Source organism: Kogia breviceps, chromosome 10 (assembly GCF_026419965.1).
Source record: "Kogia breviceps isolate mKogBre1 chromosome 10, mKogBre1 haplotype 1, whole genome shotgun sequence".
NCBI classification, from domain to species: domain Eukaryota; kingdom Metazoa; phylum Chordata; class Mammalia; order Artiodactyla; family Physeteridae; genus Kogia; species Kogia breviceps.
In genome coordinates, this window is record NC_081319.1 from 41,518,979 (window position 1) to 41,541,789 (window position 22,811).

General features: G+C 58.0%; 1 protein-coding gene across 19 annotated transcripts; it reads left to right on the top strand.

Annotated features, from left to right (window-relative positions):
- Positions 1 to 191: 191 nt before the first annotated feature.
- On the top strand, positions 192 to 22,676 carry ALS2CL (ALS2 C-terminal like). 19 transcript variants are annotated; one of them, XR_010842604.1, is made up of 28 exons: positions 203 to 278; positions 946 to 1,067; positions 1,324 to 1,456; positions 4,277 to 4,402; positions 5,181 to 5,379; positions 5,705 to 5,770; positions 6,220 to 6,385; positions 6,885 to 7,016; positions 7,723 to 7,842; positions 9,285 to 9,343; positions 9,487 to 9,553; positions 9,998 to 10,194; positions 11,215 to 11,337; positions 11,771 to 11,869; positions 11,960 to 12,121; positions 12,862 to 12,973; positions 14,095 to 14,270; positions 15,021 to 15,151; positions 16,394 to 16,503; positions 16,671 to 16,767; positions 16,933 to 17,090; positions 17,680 to 17,748; positions 18,664 to 18,837; positions 20,055 to 20,097; positions 20,924 to 20,985; positions 21,093 to 21,242; positions 21,539 to 21,635; positions 22,055 to 22,676. XR_010842604.1 is itself a non-coding variant. In XM_067044477.1 (28 exons), exons 4-28 carry the CDS (start codon positions 4,300 to 4,302, stop codon positions 22,112 to 22,114), a joined length of 2,898 nt encoding a protein of 965 aa, XP_066900578.1. In that variant the 5' UTR covers positions 203 to 278; positions 946 to 1,067; positions 1,324 to 1,456; positions 4,277 to 4,299; the 3' UTR covers positions 22,115 to 22,676. The 19 variants fall into 19 exon arrangements, 15 of the variants coding, with proteins under 15 accessions (XP_066900581.1, XP_066900586.1, XP_066900578.1 ...); XR_010842602.1 differs by having other exon boundaries at positions 14,095 to 14,172; positions 16,330 to 16,503; positions 21,079 to 21,242; XM_067044477.1 differs by having other exon boundaries at positions 14,095 to 14,172; positions 16,330 to 16,503.
- Positions 22,677 to 22,811: the final 135 nt, after the last annotated feature.

Sequence of the window (22,811 nt, forward strand, 5' to 3'; positions counted from 1 at the left end):
TGTGTCCCAGGAGACTTCAGACCCTGGAAGACAGCAGACTGAGACCTCAGGAGAGCCCTAGTGCGCAGGGCAGATGGACGCCAAGCCCCCCACTACTTCCAGGCAGGCCCCAGCCCTCGACTCGGAGCGGTACTCAGAGTCGAGGCGGAGATGGGGGTGGGGGTGGGTGCAGTGGCCTTCGGGGGCGGGGCGGACGTGGGGCGGGGCGGACGTGGGGCGGGCGTCCGCGAGAGAGCAACCGCGGCGGCTTTCTCGGCGTGGCCTCCTGCGCCGCACAGGTAAGGGAGAGGTGGAGGTCGCGCCTCTGGGGTAGAGCCCTTCTGCTCTCCGCCCCTCCCCGCTCCAGGTGGGACTTTAGTCTCCGCGCCCCCTCGGGCCGTCGCGCGCCGCCTCTCCATGACTCCTCAGTACCTGGCAGCACTCACACCCGGGCCGTCCGAGTTTGTCCGAAGGCCCCTCCCTCCCAGCGGGGTTCAGCTTCGTCCTCCCTGCCCTTTGGTTACCCTGTCACCACGGGACAGCCTCCCTGGGCCCGTGCCTGACACGAGGGCAGACAAACACGTGGGCAGTGCCCAGGGGCTTGGCCTGGGCTGTGGGGCGACCCCGCGGGGCCTCACCCAGCCTGAGAGACTGCCAGGAGGAGGTGACGCAGGTTAGTGTTGCTTTCAGTGAGAACGGCATGGGCAAATGCCTGGTGGTGGGAACTGGATCCCATGTTTGGGAAATTCCAGTGACTGCGTATGCCTGGCCAGGAAGAGGAAGGAAAGCTGTGAAAAAAGCGACCAGAGAGATTGGGAAAGTGGGGGGTGGGGGTGGGGTCTAGGACAAGAAGCCTGGAGCCACGGAAGGGCAGAGGAAGGGTGCGGGGGTAGGGTGGGGGGAGAGGCCCAGGTGGAGGCTGGAACCCGTCAGCTGTGACAGTTCAGCGCCCCCTCCCTTGGGCAGCTACTCCCTCCTCTGCCTACCACTGAGTTTGCTGGATGATCAAGGGGGTTCCAGGGCAGCCCAAGAAAAAGCCTCCACAACAAGCAGCACTTCCTTGCCTGTCCAGACCGGGAAATAACAGAGTGAGTACCATGACAGGGTGTGGCCCAGGGGCCTGAGGGGCCAGGCCTTGGAGGAGGCAAGGGAGAGAGGGACCCAGCATGGACAGAGTCCAAGAATGCAAGAGAGAGAGAGAGAGAGAGAGAGAGAGAGAGAGAGAAGGAGGGAGGGAGGGAGGAGGAGGGGGAGGGGGAGAGGGAGGGAGGGAGAGAGAGAGAGCGCGAGCGCGAGCGCGCGTGCGCGAGCGGTAGCTAGCGAGCACGTCTGGCTGCTTGTTAGATTGCCACGGGGACTGGCAGCTGACTCACCTGGACACGCCAAGACTAGCCAGTCTGACCACCACCACCCCCCCCGCCCCGTGGTGAACATGAAGGCTGCCTGGGAAGCCTAGGTACTTGCTGTGTGCCCTAAGGTGAGTCGCCCAGCCTTTCAGGTGAGCTTGGTGGGACTGGGAGCCAGAGGCCTGGGTCTGAGCCCTGTACATGCTCTATAGTTAGTGTCTCGGGGCCCTCTCATTCCTTTCTGGGCCTCAGTTTCCCCATATGTACAAAATGTGCAGTCTGCTACTAAGGAACCTTAGAGCTGGATGGAGTGAGAGGGTAATGAGGCCATGCCCTTAACCAGAGAGGAGTGGGTTGGAGGTGGGACTGGGGTTTGAAACGGGAGACTCCTGCCAAGTCCCCTTGGTGTTAGGTTCAGCACCTCTTCCTCCTCCCTCGCCAATGTACACACTCAGGCACACTCACGCCTGGCCTGGCCCCTGTCCTCACTCTCCTCATTGCCTTCGGGATGAAGCCCCAGAACTCCCTAGCCTGGGAGCAGAGGCTCTCGGGACCACCAGACCAGATGTCTACCCTCAACTGCAGTCTTCTCCCCACCCACCGTCTCACCAGCCATGCTTAACCCCTGGCCTTTCCTCTGGGCAGTGTGACTCGGTTTCCTAGGGTTAGAGATCCTTTTGGGGCCACAGACCTGGAAGGGTCCCAGAGTAGTGTTGCCAGTTTGTGTCGGTAAGACTCATCCTCAGGGTCCCCAGGCTGCATTGAGAGATAAGGGAGACTGAAGAGCAGGTCCCCATACCCAGAGGAGCTCCCCTCCACTGTTTTATCCTTTCTAGGGAGGACTAAAATAGTTTGAAAAGCTGTGATTTAATCAGCCCTTCATTTCACAGAGGAGGTGATTGAAGCCCAGAGAAGAGCAGGGCTCTGGATAAGCTGGGGCATGGCCAGGGCCGAATAGCTGGGCAGAGGTCAGGAGGGGGTACTGTGGGAGCTGCTGAGGTGTGAGCCATGGGTCCAGGGTAGGGGAGCTTCTGCCAGCCCCATGGGGGCAAGGGGAGGAAGCCTAAGGGGGAGAGGAGCGCCCTGGGTGTGGCATTGGTTGGGGTGGGCCCCAGGTAAATGTCGGGGATCTGATGTGCAAGGCCTCCCAACAGTGAGTTATCTGCTGCAGGTCCCCAGCTCACCCTGATCTGGTTCCTAGTCTGTACCTCCCATCCTGGCTGCACCCTCCCCCCCTCCACCTTTAGCTGGTGTCCTCACCTCTCAGCTCAGACCCCGACAGACTGCCAGCTGAGGGTGGAAAGGTCACTTCCCAAGGTTCTTTCCATTCAACCAGTTTCTGGAGATATGGGTGAGGGTCAGATGGACCCAGGCCTCACTTGCTGTACCCCTGACTCCTTGGCTGTGTTGTCCTGGTATGTCTGAGCTGACTTGGAGCAACCCTCCCCCAGTCCTCCACAGGGGTCTGGGGCTGCTGCAGGGCGCCAGCAGAAAGAGAAGCCTGCAGTTGGGTGTCCAGCCATTTCTCCTTCCTGCTTCTCCCTCCCAAGGCCTCACCCTCCTGAAGCAACAACAGCAGGAAAGGTGGGGCAGGAATGCCTGGGCCTGGGCCCTTGGCCAGAGTTCTGAGGCACTCGTCTCACTCTGCCCCAGAGCCAATTCCCTGGGAATTGTAGGCTCTGTCAGGGGCCTGGAATGCCCTTTGGTGTCTTTGGGGTTGGGTGAGGAGGGATGAGACCCCTTCGCATTTGGTCCTTTGGGTCTGTCTGTATTGCCTCATATTATGTCTACAGCCCCACCCAGGTCAACCAACTCAGAGCCTCAGAGTGTCAGAGTCGGAGAGAGGCTGAGTCTGAGGGTCTGGGGGTTAAAAGACTCTCTAATTCTCAACCCTGAGACGTACAGTCACGTAATCTGGGCAGATGACCTCCTTTGCCAGGTCTGGTAGGAGAGGGCTGTGTCTGATTGGAGGATGCAGCCTGGCTATGGGGGTGGGTTTGAACCCAGGCCCCTTGCTCCCCCTCCCTCCAGTCAGGAGGCTGTGTCCTCAGGTGATCCTGCTTTCTTGGAGGGTCCTGCTCTCTAGGGCAGGAGGTCCAAAGACCTGCCAACCCCCATGGCCCCCACGTCTGGAGTAGAACCCATCCTGCAGGTTGCAGGTGGGCATGAAGTGTCTGGCTCCTTCCCACACTCACCTCACCCTCTCATGGCTTGGAATCATCTCCTTTGCAACTGTCACCAAGTCCGTGTCCCCAAGTCTGACTTTGAATCCCATCACTCCCCCACTCTGAGGCCCTCCATGGCTCCTCTGTTAGCCACTCAGGCAGCTCTTGGTGGGCTACCTGCAGAGCCTGGGCCTTCATGCCCATGAGCCTTTGCTCTCATGGTTCCCCACCTGCATGCCTTGTCCTCCTCTCTGCCTCTTTATTTCTTGCCCATCCTTCATGGCTCCAGTGGGAAATTTCCCACTTCCCCCAGACCTCTCCTACATAGCCCTATTGGGTGACAGGGAGTCATGAGCCATGGCCTTGAGATAAAGGCTGTGCTCCTCCGAGAGTATGTCCTTGTTTCCAGAGAGTCAGTGGAGAGAGGGCTAGGTCGGAGTACTACTAGATGTTACTCTGAGCCTTTGGGAGCCATGGTGGGTGTTTGAGCAGAGGAATGGGCAGGCCAGAGGGCTTAAGGAGCATCTGCCTTTTGGGTAAAAAATAGATGCTTCCCTTAGCAGTTCTGAACCCTCTTTCTCACTCCTTCAGGCTCCCCTCAGCTGGGCCCAAGTGGGGCATGAGCAGGGGTCACTGGCCAGTTCAGAAACTCCCCTTTGGGGTGACCTGGGCTCCTTGCTCAGTTCTGAGGTAGGGTGGTCATGGGCCTTGCTTTTGGGCATATGGCCTGAGAGGGCACCCTGCTCCCATGGCTGCTGTTCGCTCTAATCTGTGCTTGGTTCTCAGGCCCTGAGTCTGGCACCCTGGCCATGTGCAGCCCTGAGGAGGCAGCCCTGCTGCGGCTGGAGGAGGTCTTCTCAGCCACACTCGCACGCGTCAACAGCTTTGTCCTCCAGCCCCTTCTGGAGGCCGGTGAGTTGAGGGGAGGGTGGGGGATGCAGGAAACGTCCTAGGGACAGGAGTCCTCCCTTGTTGGACCTTCTGAGCTACAGCTTTCTCAGCTCCAAATGGGAGTGGTGACATTTGGTGTGGGTGTCTTCGGATGGGTCCAGGGCCCTCACCCCCAGTTGCTGGCTCTTTCCTTCTCAAAGGGACCCCAGGGAACCTGGCTGTGAACCCCATTCTAGCCCAGACCTGCTGTGAACGGAGATGATGTTCCATCTCTCCCAGGGCACAGGCCTGGATTCTCTGCCTGAATTCTCATCTTGCTTTCACCCAGAGAATGACTGGAAGGCAGGATGCCCGGTTTACGAAGTGATCTTGGGCAGGTGCCTTCCTCTTGGGGGCTCTGTGAATGCCTCTGTGGTGCATCTGTGAATGGTAGGAGACTATAGGACCCTATGGACTCCACATTCTGGACCTGAGGAAGCTCTGAAACTCGGGGGGGTTCTTGTACTTGGTGGCTCTAGGTCATCAGTGTTGTTACTGTTTAGTGTGGAGGTGGACACATGCCCCTGTTGAATCCACAAGGGTGCTGCCCACTGCTGTAGCCTGCCCATCCCTTGCTGAGCTCAAGGGGGCACATGGGCTTCCAGTTCTGTCCCAAGGACCCCAGGAATGTGGGACCCTAGCTGCAGCTCCAGGGCTAGGGGTGCTGCTGCCCCTCGGGTGACCACCCAGGGCCTCTGCGTGCTCCCTGGAAGGCGGAGCGGCCCTGTTCCCCTCACAGTGTGCTGTGCTCCTGCCCCAGCTCCAGAGCCCTCAGATCCCTGGGGCAGAGAGTGCCTACATCTCCTGCAGCAGCTGCACAGGAGCTCCCAGCAGCTGTGGGAGGTGACGGAGGAAAGCCTGCACTCCCTGCAGGAGAGGCTGCGCCACCCGGACTCCATCAGTCTGGAATCCCTGCTGCTGCTGCACAGCGCTGACCGTGTCTTGCAAGTCCACCTGGAGTAAGATGGCCGAGGCGGGGCTGGGGCTGGAATTCTCCTGGGTCGGGGCTTTGACAGAGGTTTGGGTTCAGCCCTGGGTTTGGGTGTTAGCCTGGTGGCAGGCTCAGGCACCCCAGATCTGAGCCTGGTGGCCTCCCAGGGAAAAGAGACTTGGAGTTAGAATTGTCTAGTTGGGTCAGTTAAGACTCAAGGTCATCAGTGCCCAGAGCCAGGCCCTCAGGGCTGCAGCCACTCAGTGGGTGGAATCTGGGGACACCAGAAGGGCAGGGGCTTGGGTCTGGAGCTGAGGGTTGGGCTTGCTGGGTGTCCCCTGTGCTACCTACAGGTACATCGAGTCCTACACAAGCTGTGTGGCAGTGCAGGCCTTTCAGAAGGCAGTAAAGTGGAGGAGGTGAGCACGGAGTGCTGCAGCGGGCCTCTGAGTTCGGGGTGTCTGGGAGAGAGGGCTTGGGGAAGCCACGTCCCCAGAGCAGTGAGTGTCACAGCCCGGGACTCATCCTGAGCAATCCTGGCTCTAGCAATTACACGCTGATCCACACTGAAGAGAGGGAGGGAAGCCTAGTGAGGCTGTGAGCAGAATCCATATACCAACTAACGGGAGTGACCCTGGGGCAGGGAAGCATTCCTAATTGCTACTCAGGGTGGGCTTTAATCTCTGAGATACTGCTACCAAATCTCCAAGAGGGTCACTCAGCCACTGTTTTTCTGATGGGAGAGAGGTTTGGGGTCTGGGACTGGTCCTGGGATCTGGGGGATTAGCCAGGGCAAGGGGACAATGGTGGCAGGTGTGGGAACAGAGGAGGGGAGAGTAAAGGGGTGTGTGGCCCTCCCTCCACTCAGCAAGTACTGGCAGGGCCAGCGGAAGGTGCTGCAGCAGCTCCTGTCGGGCGTGAGCTCAGAGGGCTCGGTGGGCACGGCGCTGGTCCAGGCTCTCCGCCAGCCACTCACCCATCATGTGCATCAGTACGTGCTCCTCCTGCTGAGCCTCGGGGACACTGTCGGGGAGGTAGGTAGCAGGGGTGACGGGGAGTGGGGGGGAATTGCTGGTTATCAGGCCTGTCTCCCGTGGGGAAGCTGAGGGATGGGAGAAACGGGCCTCTGGCTCAGGGAACCTGCCTACTCAGGAACCCTGGTTTGAGAAGGACCTGGCCATGCCTTGGGGACATGGTCTTGTTCTGGGGGGTTTGAAGGGACATGTCCTTGCCCTGGGGTATCTGAGGTACATGGCCCTGCCCTGGTGGAGCCAGCAGAGACCCAGAGAACAGATGTACTGGGTGTGAGGACACATGGCCCAGCCCCAGCTGGAGGAGTCATCGAATGGTCCTAAATCCCCTGGAAGCATCCTCCTACTACCAGAGGAGGGGCCGGCAGGGAGAAAAGGGAAAACTTAAGACTTAGACCCAGACCTCCTGACCAGCTGGGGCCAGGCCACGGCTGGGGCAGTCATTACAGGGTGAGAGAGGATTCTGATAATATCCCACCCCGGCTGCTCTGTCCTCCTACAGCGTCACCCCACCCAGGAGCTGTTGGTGCACACAGCCACAGTCTTTGGGAACTTGCAGTCCTTCATGAGGCAGGAGCTGGACCAGGCCATGGCCACGCAGGCCCTCTGGCACACTCTGAGCAACCGGCTGCGGGTGAGCTCGAGGCCTGGTGGGCAGTGAGGGAAGGGGTTGCCGTCCGGCAGGGGCCCGTTGGGTAGCTTGAGCTGCCTGCTGCATTCTCCATGCCTCAGCTTTCCCACCTGGGTGGGGGGGCAGTGGCTAAAGCAGGTGTCTGTGATGTTCCCCTGTCCAGCCATCCTCACCCATTTGCTGAGTACCTCCTGGGCTGGGATGTGAGTGTCTGGCTCTGGGGAAGAGTGGTCAGCAGAACTGACCCTCTCTCCTGGGATGTCACTGAATGATTGCACCCCCAAGTCACTTCCTGTATTGCCCCTGCAGGAGGGAAAGTCCCCTGTGCTCTGACAGGGCGTGACAGGCTTGGGGCCCAGTGCAGAGAATTAGGAGGACAAGTGAAGGGGACAAGAATTGCCAGAGAGAGGCAGGGATTGTAGAACCCTGGTGAGAGTTGATGGGGTCTTGGCTGGGGCCGTGGCCTGAGATGGGGTGGAGGAGGACAAAGTAAGGCTTCAAGAGAAGTTGTGCTGTGCTGCTGAATATAGCCAGGAATGAACCCCACCACCACACCTTGGAGCCCCAGTGCCCATCACTGACCTGGGAGCCTCCAGGAGATGCTCAGAGTGTTGGGGGAGGTGCCTGGGGCAGAGGCGGGCAGTGGAGTGGCCGGCAGCATCCAGGACAGAGGTCCCTGAACCTTGCACCTCCCTCCTTGCCTCACCAGGATGTGCTCTGTACCCCTGCTCACCGACTCTTGCAAGACAGCCAGGACATACCTGTGACGGTCACCCCGCTGAGGGCAGAGCGTGTGCTGCTCTTTGATGATGCCCTTGTCCTGCTACAGGTAGGGTGGGGCTGGCCAAAGGTCTTGGGGTCACAGTGGGGGTCTGGGGTCTGGTTGAAAAAAGGCGTAGGAGAGAGACATGTGGCTGGGAGCAAGAACTTGGGCCTGGGGAGGTGATAGGGGAAGAAAGGCAGAGTGCTAGGGTGGGGGCAGCAGGTGGAGCCATCCCTGAAGGAGTGTGGGCTGTGGAGAAGGGCCCTTCCAGTCTCAACTCTCCACAGCTGGTATCCCTGTTAAATGTCTTCACCTCAGTTTCCTTATCTGTAAAGTGAGACAGTTGTCAGTTTGTCCTTCAGCAGATGGCAGACAACTCCTAGTTCTCTTCCTCCAATAGGAGAGGAACCTCAAGCAACAGTCATAGGTGGCCCATAGTGGCTGAGGAGGGCTGTGTGAGCCATTCAGGGCACATGCAAGGCTTCTAGAGAGGAGTTTCATGTAGCAGCAGTGCCTGGGCTCAGCATTACAGAAGTCAGGAGGGAACCAGTACTAGGGTTTGGGATTTGTTATGTGGCCGATAACCTTGGCTGTGCCTAGTTCCCCCTGAACGTGTATTGCCCTTGTGATAGCCAGAGCACTGTCTTCTCTGTCCCCCCTAGAGTGTCAGCCTGGAACTCCCCTGCAGATAGGGAGGCTGAGACCTAGAAGGGATGCTACTTGCCCATCCAAACCTGTGTCTCCTGAAGCCTGGTTTTGGGGTTTTGATTCAGTTTGAGTTTCCCTCCACTCCCGATTTCACCCTCTGTGCTCCAGGTACACTGACGAGATACTGTCACTAAAAGGTGCTGAGCCCTTTCCCACCTCTGGACCTTGGCACGTCCTGTTGTCTGTGCTGGACCCTCTCTTGTCCTGGCCCGTGTCTGGCACACTCCTCCTCCCCTTCAGACCTGGGCCTGGTGCCGCTTCTACCTGTGTCTGTTGCCAGGCGAAAGATCACTCTGCAAAATCTTCCAGAGGAAGGGAGGTTTGGACTGCCTCTCAGAGCAGGGATGACATTCCAAGTAGAAGGAATAGCACATGCAAAGGTTCAGGCTGAGGAAAATTTGTCGCAAACTGGAGGAGGCCTGGGCAGCGGAGGGGAGTGGTCTGTGTGGTCTCAGGTGTCAGGCTCAGCCGTAGGGACCTTAGAGAGGTTTCCAGCAGGGGCTAACAAGATCCACGCTGCATTTCCAGAAGACCACTCTGGTGGCCCTGATGGAGCAGAATGTCGGGGGTGCGGGAGGCTGGTCCTGGGTTTCTGGCCAGGCCTTTGGGTGGGAAGGGAGATGGAAGAGCTGCCCTGGAGATGGGGAACTGGCAGGGGTGGTGTGGGACTCAGTGCTGGGCGTGCTGCACTGAGCATGCTGGGGACACCCAGCAGTGTGCCAGCGAGCTGGTGCTTGTGAGCAAGGCCAGACCGGAGAGTTGGTGAGCATATTGCCCACCTGTGCCCCATCTTCTTCCAGGGCCACAGTGTCCACACCTTTGATCTGAAGCTGGTGTGGGTGGAACCTGGGCAGGACAGGTGAGCACCCCCATCCAGTGACACCCGAGGCCTTCCCTCCCTCTACCCCATGAAACCTGCCCACCCCAGGGCTCTGACTTGGGCCCTCCCTCAGCACCCTCCTGGACAGAGCTGGGGCCTACTCATCACCTCCATCTGTCTAGGTGCATGTTTCACATCCTCACGCCTGAGGAAGAGTTCTCCTTGTGCTCCAAGGACCCGCAGGGCCGGGTGAGCATGGGCAGACTGTGAATTCGGGGAGTGGAGTCAGGGGAGTGAGGGAAGGCGACAGGAGGGTAAGGGGAGGGTGCAGGTATACAACCCTGGAGGCTCGTTGGGAATGTCAAGCCTCTGGAGTCATGGTCAGAGTGAGTCAGGGGTCAGCCTGGGCTCAGGCATCAGAATGCCGAAGAGAACAGGTGTTTTTCTCTGTGAAGCCAGGGTTGGGACCTGTTCGAAGGTTCTGTTTGGCCTCTCTGGGCAGGCCCGAAGCTGCAAACAAGTATTCAGGTCTGGATGAGGCCCCAGGGAGCAGCACGGGAGCTGTTGGAGGTCCCCGCAAGTGATAAGAGTGGGGTGTGGGTAGGGTGATACCTGATGCCGCCCCAGGAGGCTTCCTAGAGGGGCTGCCTCCAGCAGCAGTGGCCTGTCCTGTGTTTCCCTGTCCCCCTGCAGGTGGCCTGGCAGTGGAAGGTTACCCAGGCTGTGTGCCAGACCTTGCGTGGGAAGAAGGACTTCCCGGTGCTGGGGGCGGGCCTGGAGCCTTCTGAACCCCCCACCTGCCGCTGTGGAGCATACACTTTCCGTGCAGAGGGCCGCTTCAGCCAGGCCACCTATGAGGGCGAGTGGTACTGGGGCAGGCCCCATGGCAAGTGAGTGATCGAGGCTCTGGGCCAAGCAAGGCAGGGATCCTCCTGAGAGTCTGAGGGGCAGACAGGACCCCTATGGACCTCATTGCCTTGGGGCATGAACCAAAGGCTGTTACCCACTGTGGTGAATTCTGTTTGTCCCCCAGAGTCTCTCTTAAGTCCTCTCGGACAGGACCTGGCCCACTGTAGGTTTGTGCCAGATACAGTCTTAATGGCAGTGAGGCTACCAAGCGTGGGGCAGACATCAGGAAGCCGACCTGCAGGGCCCACGGTTACCATTCTGTTCTCAGGCGGGTGGAAGAAAACTTTAGTGTCTACATAGCATTGTCTGGTGGTGGTAGAAATGTTTTGCAGACATTCTGTCTTCATCAGTCCTTACAAGAATGCTCTGGGGGAGTGTTATCACCCCCTTTATAGGTGCAGAAGCTGAGGCCCAGAGGCTGGCATGACTTTCCCCAGGCCTCAGGGCAGGTTCTAGGGTGAACCTGGCCTCAGTTGCAGGTCGACACGACCCCACAGGCAGATAGGCTTTTGAAGAACGTGACCCCAACTTGTGCTACAGCTGGTGAAACCAAGGCCCAGAAAACAGAAAGGACTCGCCAAGGTTACGCTTGCAGGCATTCCACTCGTTTCTGATACCCTGCCTGCTTCCAGAAAGGGCTTGAGGAAGCTTATGAACAAAAACACAGAAAAAGCAATGCTGTGTCAGAGGAGGAGACAAGGATGGTAGAAACCCCGCTGACTAGCACTTGGCTTGAGCTTGAAGGTTAGCTCTGAGCTTCCTGTTGGTCAAGGGAAAAAGGCAACCTGGATGCTTCCAGAGCTCTCCCTGCTGGGTGTGGAGCACACTCTGTGAGGTTGCTGGGGCCATTGTGCCAGGAGTAGAGAAGGGCTGAGAGCCCATGTGGGGTCATAAAGCTCAGAGAAGAAGGCCGAGTTGGGGCAGAGAGTCCAGTCCAAGGGGGATCGAGGCTTCGGAGAGTTTGCGGCGGAGGCTGGCTGGGAGTCTTGTGTGTGTTGAAGGTCTGGTGGGTCTGATGCCCATGGACCTGATGCCTGTGGACCTCAACTGTGTTCCAGAGGAACCCTGAAGTGGCCAGACGGGCAGAATCATGTGGGGGATTTCTGCCAGGGCCTGGAGCACGGGTAAGGCTGGGGCTGACATGGGACTGTGTGGTGGGCAGGCAGGGAGTGGTTTCCACCCCTCTCCACTGTCACCAGCCTGGCCCCATCCCTACATTCCCAAACCTCAAGCAGAAACTTGGAGGCCATGTGGTCCAGCTTCACTCACTGTCCTAAAGGGGAAACTAGGCCTGAGGAGGGGGGCAGGTCATGAAGGGAGTCGTCCAGGGCCAGAAGGCCCTCCCAGGGTGCATGGGGGTTGGGGTGGATATGGGGTGTCCTGAGGGGCCCTTGGGGACAAGATGGGGCTCAGCACCTCTCAGATTCTCCCCATCGTCTGAGAAGACCCCTTGGAAGAGCAGGGACACTCCTGGGCATGGAGGGGGTGTGAGAGGTGTCTTGGGCCAGGGATGTGGCCCCAGTGCTGACTTCCCTCCCTGCCCACCCACACTGACAGCTTTGGCATCCGCCTGGTGCCCCAGGCCTCCGAGGATAAGTTTGACTGTTACAAGTGCCACTGGCGGGAAGGCAGCATGTGCGGCTATGGCATCTGTGAGTAAGTGACCCTTGGCCTGATGGCAGGACGGGCTCGTGGGACAGGCTTGTCCTCTGGGAGGCAGGGCCAGCCATTGGTGACCCTCCCCAGGTACAGCACCAACGAGGTGTACAAGGGCTACTTTCAGGAAGGCCTGCGGCATGGATTTGGGGTCCTTGAGAGCACCCCGCAGACCCCTCAGCCCTGCAGGTACACGGGCCACTGGGAGAGGGGCCAGAGGAGTGGCTATGGCATCGAGGAGGACGGCGACAGGTGAATGCTCTGCAGCCCCGCACCAGGATTGAGGGGCAGAGAGGGCCCTCACAGACCAAATGCCTCAGGGCACGGGTTCCCTGTCATCACTGGATCCATTCTGTCTGGGTCTGTCCCCCAGAGTCTCTCTGAAGCCCCTCACTTTCTTTCCCCTCCCTCGGTTGTTTCTGAGGCTCAGGATGAGGAACCCCGACCTTAACTGCAGGAGCCCCCCCACTCTGGCCCCTCCCTGAGCTTTCAGAGAGGAGTTTCTGATCCCCTGATCTGGTCCTGTCAAAGGATCACAGCCTTTCCAGGCTCTCTGGGCTGAGACAGAGCCCAGTGTCCTTGGCCTGATGTTTGAGGCCTTGCCTGCTCCTCTGACCTCATGCCTGCCATGCCACCTGTGTACACCCCAGCCTTTTAGACCACTGAATGTCCCCACATATCTATCGTACACTCCTACCTCAATGACTTTGCATATGTTAAATGGCACCCTTACTGCATCTGTCCTTCCTGCCACCTCTCCCGGGAAGCCTGCCAGGATGCCCTCCCCCAGGCAGGCTCCCTTCCTCCTCCACCCTCGTTCCTCTTGCGGGTCCTCACCTCACCTGCCCTATGTCTGACTTGAGTGGATTCAGGCCGTGTCATTGCTCCTTATCTGACCCCTGCCCGCCACCCCGGTCCCACGCCAGCAGAACACACAGAAGGTGCATGGGAAAATTCTGATCCAACTCTGGCCCTACTCTCTCCTCCCCCAGGGGTGAGCGCTATATTGGCATGTGGCAGGCTGACCAGCGCCATGGCCCAGGGGTCATGGTCACCCAGGCAGGTTTCTGCTACCAGGGGACCTTCCAGGCAGACAAGATGGTGGTGAGTGCAGTGACCCACGTGTGTCCTGAGCTATCCTTTCCCTGCTCTGGGGGTTCCAAAGCTGAACTGAGACTGGTCAGGGGTGGATGGGGCAGGAAGCGGGGTTCCGACGTGCTGGAGGGAGCCAGAACCTGGGCAGGAATCCAGTTCTGCCACCTACCTACCCTGGCCTTGGCCAAGTCCCTGCCCCTTCCGGCCTCAGTTTTCCCATCAGCAGCTCAGGTGAACTACTTACCGTAATGACTCACTAAAATAGCAACAGTGAAGTGCATAGTAATGAGGATGCCAGCAGCCTCTACTACCCATGTTTATAGACCCCTAACTGGGTGTCTAGCTCTGGGCTCAGCTTCCTAACATGATCTCATGGGATCCTACCAGTAGCCCTGAGGTCATGTTATTGTCCCTAGTGTAAAAATGACAAACGTGAGGCTCAGAGAGGTCAGAGAACCTGCCCAATGTCGCATTCTGTTTAGTGTCAGAACTGAGGCTCAAGCCCAGGTCTCCTGCACCTGGGCATAGCCCTCACCTTCTGCCTCACCCACACCCTGCCAGGTGCTTGGCACATAGTGAGGTTTTGGCCTGATGGCTGTTATTGGTATTGTGGCCTGTTTGTTTATCTATACTTTGTCCTGGAAAGGATTGAAGGAGGAAGGAAAGGTAAGAATAGGCACATAAAATAGATTCAGAAATAAGTAGAACATGAATTGTATCCCATTTGGTTCTGAGCTTCCTGGCAGCCAATGCAGCACAGGAGCCTGATCAGCTCCACTGTCCCCGGGGTCAGTGACAGGGAAGTGGGTATGGTTCAGGGAAAGCCCAGTACTTCCTGAGCTGTAGGTGGGAAGGAATGGTCCCCCAGGAGGCTTCTTGAGAGAGGCTGCTGGAGGGGAGGAGCCAGGTCCCAGGGTGTCGGTCAAGGTAACCCAGGGTCGAGGTCCATGGGCCCTGTGCTCAGTGCTCAGAAGGCCAGGGGCTGGCATCCCACCTAGGCACAGTCCTGGGAGGTATGTCAGGGCTCAGGACCCTTCTGCCCCTGGGTCACTGCCCACCTCCCCTCCCCACCGCCAGTCTTCTGGCCCTTCCTAACCCACTGCTCCTACCCTCCCCACTTCCTTCCCTAGGGCCCAGGAATCCTTCTCTCTGAAGATGACTCCTTGTATGAGGGCACCTTCACCAGGGACCTGACCTTCGTGGGGAAGGTGAGAGCCACTGAGACCTTACTCCACTCCCTGCTGAGACCTTGGCCGGGGTCTTTTATCTCCCTGTTTGGATCCAGTGCTGAGGGTAGGTGGAGCAGGTAAGGGAGGGCCTCTCCCATCTCCACTACATCTAGAGGGTGGGTGCAACGACCATTCCCTGCTGCGGAGGTGTCATTTGATCGGGTGCGAGTCAAGAGGGGATAGGTAGGCTTGCCTTGGGTGCAGAGGGTGCTGGTGGTCTCCTGGCTGTGTCCCCTCCTGGCCCCCAGGATAAGGATCCACCCCCTCCACCACCACCATCAGTGCCTTGGGCAGGTGCCCCTGGAGGCATTGTCCTTCACTATGTTTCTGCCTGAGCTGACCTCGCAGAAGGCGGTTGTATCCCTGCTGCAGCCTTTGGAAATGTGGGGGCTATTTGACTGGCGGGTACGATGGCATCTAATTGATGGAGACTAGGAATGCTGTGAATGGGACAGTCCCATGCAGCAAGGAATTGCCCCTCCTCAAGGCTGGTAACACCTCATGTCCTCCCTAGGCCTCTGCCTACTTCTGGACCCAGTGGTGGTCCTCCCCACTCTGACCTGTGAGTCCCTCCTCTGTCTCGCTTGCCATTTCCTGCCTCAGAGATGAGCCCCTTGGTTGTGGGCACAGGCAGGGGCTCCTGCAGGGGTGGAGGATTATGAGCCCCTTGGGGTGGGGCAGATTGAATGGATGGTGGGAAGGCTATCCATCAGTTTCTAGCCTCTGTGACCCGGGATGGACAGGCATGAGGCCTTTCATGATGGGATGGAAGGGCACCTGGACAGACTGATGGACAGACATCTCTGCATCTGTCTTCCGGCTTCCAGGGCAAGGTCACCTTCCCTAATGGCTTCACCCTGGAGGGCTCTTTTGGCAGTGGGGCAGGGAGAGGACTGCATACCCAGGGTGTGCTGGACACAGCTGCCCTCCCTCCAGATCCAGGCAGTACCCGCAAGAGGTGAGAGACTGACCATCTGGCCTCTATATTCTGAAGCCTTTTTGGGGGGGGTGTCTGTGTGTGTCTGTGTTTCTACCCTAAAGACTCAGGTTTCATTAGAACGGCTTTTCTGTACCTCCTCTTAGCTCTTTGGAGAGTTCAGAGAGCTCAGGTCATATAACCCTTGTCAGAGATTCTTGGAATTAAGGGCTATGTGACGGTAACTCCACATGCCACAAAACTGGAGAAAAATACTATGTGTAGGCTTTGCTTAGACCCTGCTTTTTTTCTAGGAAGGGTACAAGACAGTTTATGAAACAAAACAAACAAGAATAAGAGAGAAAATTAAAGTGTGAGTTGAGCTTACAAGAAAGGGAGGTGCAGATAGGCCTTATAATCAAGCATTAGCCTGGCTCTGAGTTCCCTGGCAGCCAGGGTAAAGAAGGAAACTTACTAAGTGGAATCACTGTCCCTGTCCTGGGGTATTTGAGAAGGGGATGGACTTCTTCCCTATGGGGACAGAGTTCTTCCTTGGAAAACCGTTGTTCAAGTGGTGACTCTTACTATATCTGTTGAGGTGTGGTGCCAGCCAGCATTTCACATGTTGACTACTTGACACATTGTCCCTGCATGTTTCTTTTCCCTGACAGCAGGAGCTAGAAGTGGATTGCAAACCCTAGGGGTGTGAGCCCGGGTCGGGTGCAGGTGTAGGAAAATCTATGAGCATACATGGAGAGCAGTGCTCCATTAGACACTGCACCAGACACACACATGGCCAGACCCCTAGGCCTATTGGCTGAGACAGGATCAAGCTCAGGAAGGACCCAGGTGTGGTAGGAGGGAGAGCGGGGTCCCGTGGCGGGGGAGTCCTGGGATTTGGGCCCTGGTCTCTCTTAGGCCAAGACCCCACTCTCTGGACTTGGCCTTCAGCTCTCCAGATCTTTCTGTTTCTTTTCCAGTGCTCTGTGTGCCCCTGTCTCTTTTCTCTACCGTGGAGTAGATTCTCTCTGACCCTCTCTGCCTCCCGTTTCTCCTCCTGGAGCCTTGGAGGTCAGGCCGCTCTGCATCCCCACTCCATCCACCCCACCTGGGCCCTGACTCTGGGCCAGGCTGGATATCCCCACCTCTCCAAGGGCTGGACAGGGTCCTGCCCAGCATGGCTCCATCCCTATCCATGTCCCCCACTGCCTCCATCGCAGGCAGCTGGGCCTGGGCGTCTTCCCTGTGGAGAGCCGCTGGCAGGGCGTCTATGGCCCCTTCCAGGACTTTGTTCAAGCCGGCTGCCCTGGAGACCTGCAGGAGGCCCTGCTGGGCTTCCACGTGCAGAGCTCAAGGGAGCTGCGCAAGTCCCAGGAGTACCTGTGCTGCAAGAGGTGAGGCCCAGGCATGCGTGGGCGTGTGCACCCATAGGGCATCCAGAGCTCAGTGTTGGGGTCAGTGGGGCTCTGAGTGGGCTAGGGGAGGAAGGCTTCCCAGAGGGGGCAGGCCTGGGCGTGGGTGAGAGACGTGTGTGTGTGTGTGTGTGTGTGTGGTGCCCCAGGACCCACCCCGAGGACCACGCAGCCAGAATGGAGGACATCCTGGAGGAGCTGCTGCAGCATCGGACACCCGAGGCCCTGCAGCAGTGCCTCAGGAAGGTAAGGGCTCCAGGGGAGGGTGCTGACCAGAGGGGACAGGCCTGCCTGTGGGCCCTTGCTGAGAGGGCCTCGGTGCTCCCATCTGAGAAGTGGGGTCTTGTGTGAGCATGCTGTGCTCCAGCCCACGGTGCTGAGTATCTCTTTGTTGCCTTTGCCCCTGCCCAGGCCCTGAACAACTCTCTGCATCCCCTGGGAAAGCTGCTCCGGACTCTGATGCTGACCTTCCAGGCCACATACTCAGGCATTGGGGCCAACAAGCACCTTCAGGGGCTGGCACAGGAGGAGGTGAAGCAGCACGCCCAGGAACTCTGGGCCGCCTACAGGTGAGCTTGGTGTCACATGGGGACAACCACTGCCCTGTGACCCCAGGGTGGGGGATAAGGGGAGCTCTGCCCTTTCCAAGCATCAGCTCTGCCTGGTGCACTGGGTAGGAAGGGTGCCTTTGCCTTGGGTCTGGATTGAGAGAGAAACAGAGGGTGAGTTGGTTAATATGCAGCTGGTGAGCATAGGGGTTAGAGGGTGGGGAGGTGATAGCAAGGCCTGACTGCAGCCAGAGTCCAAGCCCCAGCCAGGCCCTGGGCTAGCCCTGACCCCAGGAGAACTCTAATCCCACTGCAAGCTGAGCCTGACCTGGGCTCAGACACCATCTCCTGTCCTGTCCTGGCTGAGCTGTGACCTCGTCAAACGCTATAAACTGAAACCTTAGATGCTGCAGTTAGTTCTGTTGTAGGGTTCCAGGACACTCAGGCGGACATCCCGTACTCCCAACCTCCTCACTGCTGGGGTTTGGGCCCCTGGGCTCTGCAGGCCTCAGGTTCCATGGTTCTGGGGGCGGAGCCCACCTGCCTGGCCTTTGGTGACTCCCATTCTGTGGGAGATGGCAACCACACCGCCCCTCCCTTTGGTTTGCAGGGGTCTGCTGCAGGTTGCCTTACAGTGCAAGGGCCAGGCCCCAGAGAAAGATGAAGATGCAGAGACAAGGTGACTGCCCCCATTAGGTCTGTGGGTTTCTCTGCCCTGGTGCAGCCAGGCTCGGGTCCTGGGAGTCCTTATACTTTTGCTTCTGGGCCCTCCTTCAGGGGAAAAGGGTATTTCTTGGGAAATGTTAGGGGTTCATGCTGTTGACCAAATATTGTTCATTGACCATTCAAGAATCAGAATGATCCATGACCTCTTTTCCTTGAGCAACCTGGGGAGGGGCACTGCCATAGTGCATCAAATGCATCTTTGTTCTAAACATGTTATCCCACCCTCATCTCTTGAGCGTATGGAGGGTGAGCAGCTGCCTCAGGCACCTCCTTCTCCCTGTGCACAGATGTGGAAACTGAGGCCTGGCAGGGGCTGAGCCTGAGGTCACACAGAGCAGGAATTAAGTGGGTCGCTAAATCTGTCTCCCCAGTCCCCCGAGACCAAACCTTACAATTTGCCTTCAGATTCCAGGCCCAGAGATCCTGATCAGAGAGGTCTTTCTGTTACTGCATTGCAGGAGGCATGGGAAATGGGGTTAGACATTAGGGAGAACTTCCCCCTGAGTCCTAGGAAGCACAGAAAACTAGGAGGCAGAACTGGACTAGCTTGGAACGGCTGCTGAGAGCTTTGCTGTAGGTCACTCGTCTATCAAGGCCCTGGTTTTGCTTTCAATTAGATGGGGATCAAAATTTTGCCTCAGCTGCCATATTGGTTCTCAAAGTCAAGTGAAAGCGTGACATAGTCACAGATGACAATTGGTTGTGAAATGACTAAGAACAGGCTGGGAAGGGTTTTCTCTGGGATGGAGGAGGCTGGAGGCAGGAACACTGGTGGGACGATGAATTCTGTGGGCTCTTTGAGGGGCAGCCCAAGTAGATCCCCACGCCCACGCTGCTGACCCTACCTGTCCTGGTGACTCTCACTCAGGGACCTGCAGGTGCACAGATTGGTGCTACCCCTTGTCCTGCCCAGCTTCTACTCGGAGCTCTTCACTCTCTACCTGCTTCTTCATGAGAGGGAGGACAGCCTGTACAGCCAGGGCATTGCCAACCTTAGCCTCTTCCCCGACACCAAGCTGCTTGAGTTCCTGGACATACAGAAGTAAGCCTCCCTACCATGCCACATTTGCCAGAGTTCTTGTGTAGCAGGGGGTACAAACCCAAATTGTCTTCAGCAAAAAAGCGGGGAGGTTAATTGGCTCGTGTACCCATGAAGTTCTAAGGTGTGGCTGGATCTGAGTGTCCAGCTGCATGATAAAGGAAGCAACGTCTCTCTTTCTCTGTTGGGCTGTCTCTGGCTCCCCCATATGGTGACAAATATGGCACCAGCCACTCGAGGTTTATATTCTCCCAGCTCAGGCCCCACAGGGAGCTAGCTGGTGTCTCCTTCCCAACCTTTCCAGCAGAGCCTCTGAAGTTCCTCCCTGGCTTGGCTGGGGTCTTGAATGTACCCCGAATGCTGGCTGTGGCCCAGATTGGCCAGGCTGGCTTCAATATCTACCACTGGGGCTGGGGCAAGGTCGGCTGCTCCCAGCTCTTGGACTGAGAGTGGGAGAGGGGAGATCCTCAAGGGGAAACCGAGGACTGTTCCGGAAGTAGGTCAGGGCCTCCCTTCCACCCTCAGTCATCAAAATGTTCTTTCTCCTCCATGCCCCTTTGATCCATTGATACTACCAATGTTGAGGGCATGAACGCACTCTCTCCTCCCACACCTGGTTCCCTTTGTCTCAAGGTGATGGCGCTTCCCACTCCCCTTCCTGCTAAAAAACCTTGTTTCCCCTTCTGATGTGGTGAGTGTTTCCTGTATCTGATCAGGCACCAGCCCAGAGACCTGGTTGTCCATGGCTTTGCAAGAGTCCCTCCTCCCCACCCCTCCTGCTGCCTCAGTGCCGCCTCCTCCATGCTGGCCTCCCTGCTCCATTGGCTCTACTTGCTTTGCGTGGCATCGCTACTCCTCGCCAGCCTGGGCCAGCTCACTGAGCCCCTGGAGCAGTCTCCAGCACTGAGCTCTCTGGCCTGACCCCCAGTACTTTGCCCAGGAGGGTCCCCTGGCCTGCAGCACTGCCCCTCTGTCTCCTCATTGTGTCCCAGTCCCACTCGTGTTTTGGGGGTGCTTGGAGGGCTGCCCTCTCAGGGAATCCCTCCTGCCCTCCTCTTGCCTGGGCTTCACACAACCGTTCCCAGATGCCATTGTGCATCCCCTGCCCCTTTCCCCTGCTCAGCCCTCCTGGGGGACATGGAGGTGCAGGGAATTTGCCCTCTGACCTCAGACCCCACACCCTGGTCCTGGCAAAGCTTCCCATCTTGCTTTAATTTCAGGCACCTCTGGCCCCTCAAGGACCTCACACTGACGACCAATCAGGTGAGAGTGTGGGCCCATTACTTGCCCAGGAGAGAGGCCTGAGCCTGAGCTGGGCCCCCAGGTTTGCCCAGGCTTCTGAGCAGCTCTCTGCCTCATGGTCACTGGTCAGAAGCTGCAGAGGTGGGTGAGGGAGGAGATGGCAGGCTTTCTGCACTGTTCTGATTTCCCATGTGGGTGAGTGTACAGCCCAGTGACCAGGTTCAAGCATAGGTTCCACCCTTTTACTGGCTGTATGACTTTGGGTGAGATACTTGATCTCCGTGCCTCAGTTTTCCCATCTGTAGAAGTAGTCCCTGACGCAGTACTAGTACTATCTCATGTGATTGTTGTCGGGTGATGTGGGCCAGAACACAAGGGGCATTGGTTCTCCAAGTGTGTTTGCTGGATTGGCAGCATCAGCATTGTCTGGGAGCCTGTTAGTGAAGCAGATTCTTGGAACCATCCCAGACCTCCTGAGTCAGAAACTCAGGGAGTGAACTTGGAATTTGTGTTTCAACAAGCCCTGGGACTCAAGAGCCATTGGCATAGAACTGGGTGGCACCCAGTGACCATTGGCTGTTACGATTCTTAACTTCTTTTTCCATTTTGATCCTCCCAGCTTCCTGGAGACCATTTACCCCACTTTACAGTTGAGTAAACTGAGGCTTACATTGGATCTGTGACTTGCCCTGGGTCACTCAACCCTCTGGTCAGAGCTGTGCTGAAGCCAGTGATGGGGAAGGGGTGGGTGGTGAGAGGTTCAGGGGCCAGCCCTGACCCTGGGAAAGAGGAGGTGACAGAGCTGGGGGGCTGCGGCCTCATCTAACCCACTCCCCCAACCACGCAGAGATACTCCCTGGTCAGAGACAAGTGCTTCCTGTCAGCCACAGAATGTCTGCAGAAGATGATGTGAGTCCATACCCCAGGGCGGGTGGGCGTGGGTGGCAGGTTTGTTGGGGCCCCTGGTTGGGACTGGACCTGAGGGCCTTGATCTGGAGCCAGCTACCCTGCTGCAGCACCACGGTGGACCCCTGGGAGAAGCTGGAGGTGCTGGAGAGGACATATGGGGAAATTGAGGCCACTGTGTCGCGGGTGCTCGGCCAGGAGCACAAGCTGCCCATGGACGACCTGCTGCCGCTGCTCATCTACGTGGTGTCACGTGCCCAGTGAGCCCCAGCTGGGGGTGGGCTGCAGGAGGTTCCTTCCCCACCCTGCCCAGCCCCAACCAAGACATACTCCAAAGTCTTTGAACATGGGGGTTTATGGACACAGCCTTTTTTGGTACACATGGGAAAGCTGAGGCCCAGAGAGGCCCACCCAGGGTCCTGTGGGTGCCAGACTCAGAGCAGGGACTACACCCCAGGTGTCCAGCCACCCAGGCCAGAGCTCCTTCCCGGCTGCTGGATGCCTGTCCCTGATAGGTCCCCTTTTCCCTCTCGTTGTGGTGGCGGTGGTTCTCCAGAATCCAGCACCTGGGAGCCGAGATCCACCTGATCCGTGATATGATGGCCCCTATCCACACAGGAGGCCTGTATGACTTCTTGCTCACGGCCCTGGAGGTGAGGGACAGAGACGGTAGGACCAGGTAGAAATGCCCTGGCCACTGAGGCAGACCCCTTTCACCCCAGACACCATCATGGGGATGAGCTCAAATTCACAGCTTCTGTGTGTCTCCATGGGAAGGGTCCTCACAGAGCCACTGCTGTTGCCCTTGTTAAAAGGGGCTGGGTGGGGGGAGGTGGGTACAGTGCATCCCGGCCTTCGGATCCCTAGGGCTGAGTGTGTTCCAGGCTGCATCCCTGAGCACAGTAGGAGAGGGAAGGACCCATTTCCTTGCAGACTGTGGCTGAGGGCTGAGTTGGAGACACAGTGGTCCAGGCCCGGGAGGTGGGTGCACCCCAGTGTCAGGCCCTAGAGCCTGTGCATGTGGCTGAAGCGGGCAGGCCAGCTGGCTTCAGCCTCGCCTCTCTCCCGCCAGTCCTGCTACGAGCACATCCAGAAGGAGGACATGAGGCTGCATCGCTTGCCCAGCCGCTAGAACTTCAGGAAGCCGTGGTAGCTCAGCTTCTCCTGGACAAACTGCAGAGCTGAGAGGGGCCACCGTGGAATTCCTGTGGAGTGAGCGTGGCCCACTCTGGCCCTTGTGGCCCACAGGACAGAAGGCAGGATGAGCCCTGGAGGTGGCTCTTGGAGGAGATGAGCGTATAATTTCTCGCAGGGAGATGCTGCTGCTGCCCTGACTAGGAGGAGGGTGAGGGTGATGGGTGTGGCCCCAGAGCTGGTGGTTTCCCCTGCCCCCTGCCACTCTCTAGGCCAGCCTCGGATGACCTTCTTGGCCTGCAGCAGCTCATGGACTGGGGGCAAGGAGCCCCTGGCCTCTCCTTGCCTCATCCTTGCCTCCAAGTTATTGAGCCTCTCTGGGCCTCAGTGTTGCCATCTGTAAAATGGTGGACTACATGGTCTGTAAAGGGCCTTCCATCCATCTTGCTGACTTCTGGCGTCCTTCCGTAAGTCTGACTTTGGTCTGTTGGGCTGTAACTGAAGTTCTTATGTCTCGGGTGGTGTCAATCTATTTCTCCTCTCCTGGTCAGAGGCTCCAAGTTGCTAGTGATGGCTCCGTTTATTGGGCTTTTTTCTCATGAGTTGTCTCCTGTGGACCTGCCTTCTTCCCAACTGCCCCAGGGCAGAGCTGGCCTCTCAGGGCTGCAAGGCAGGAACAGCTCCAGCTCCACCCT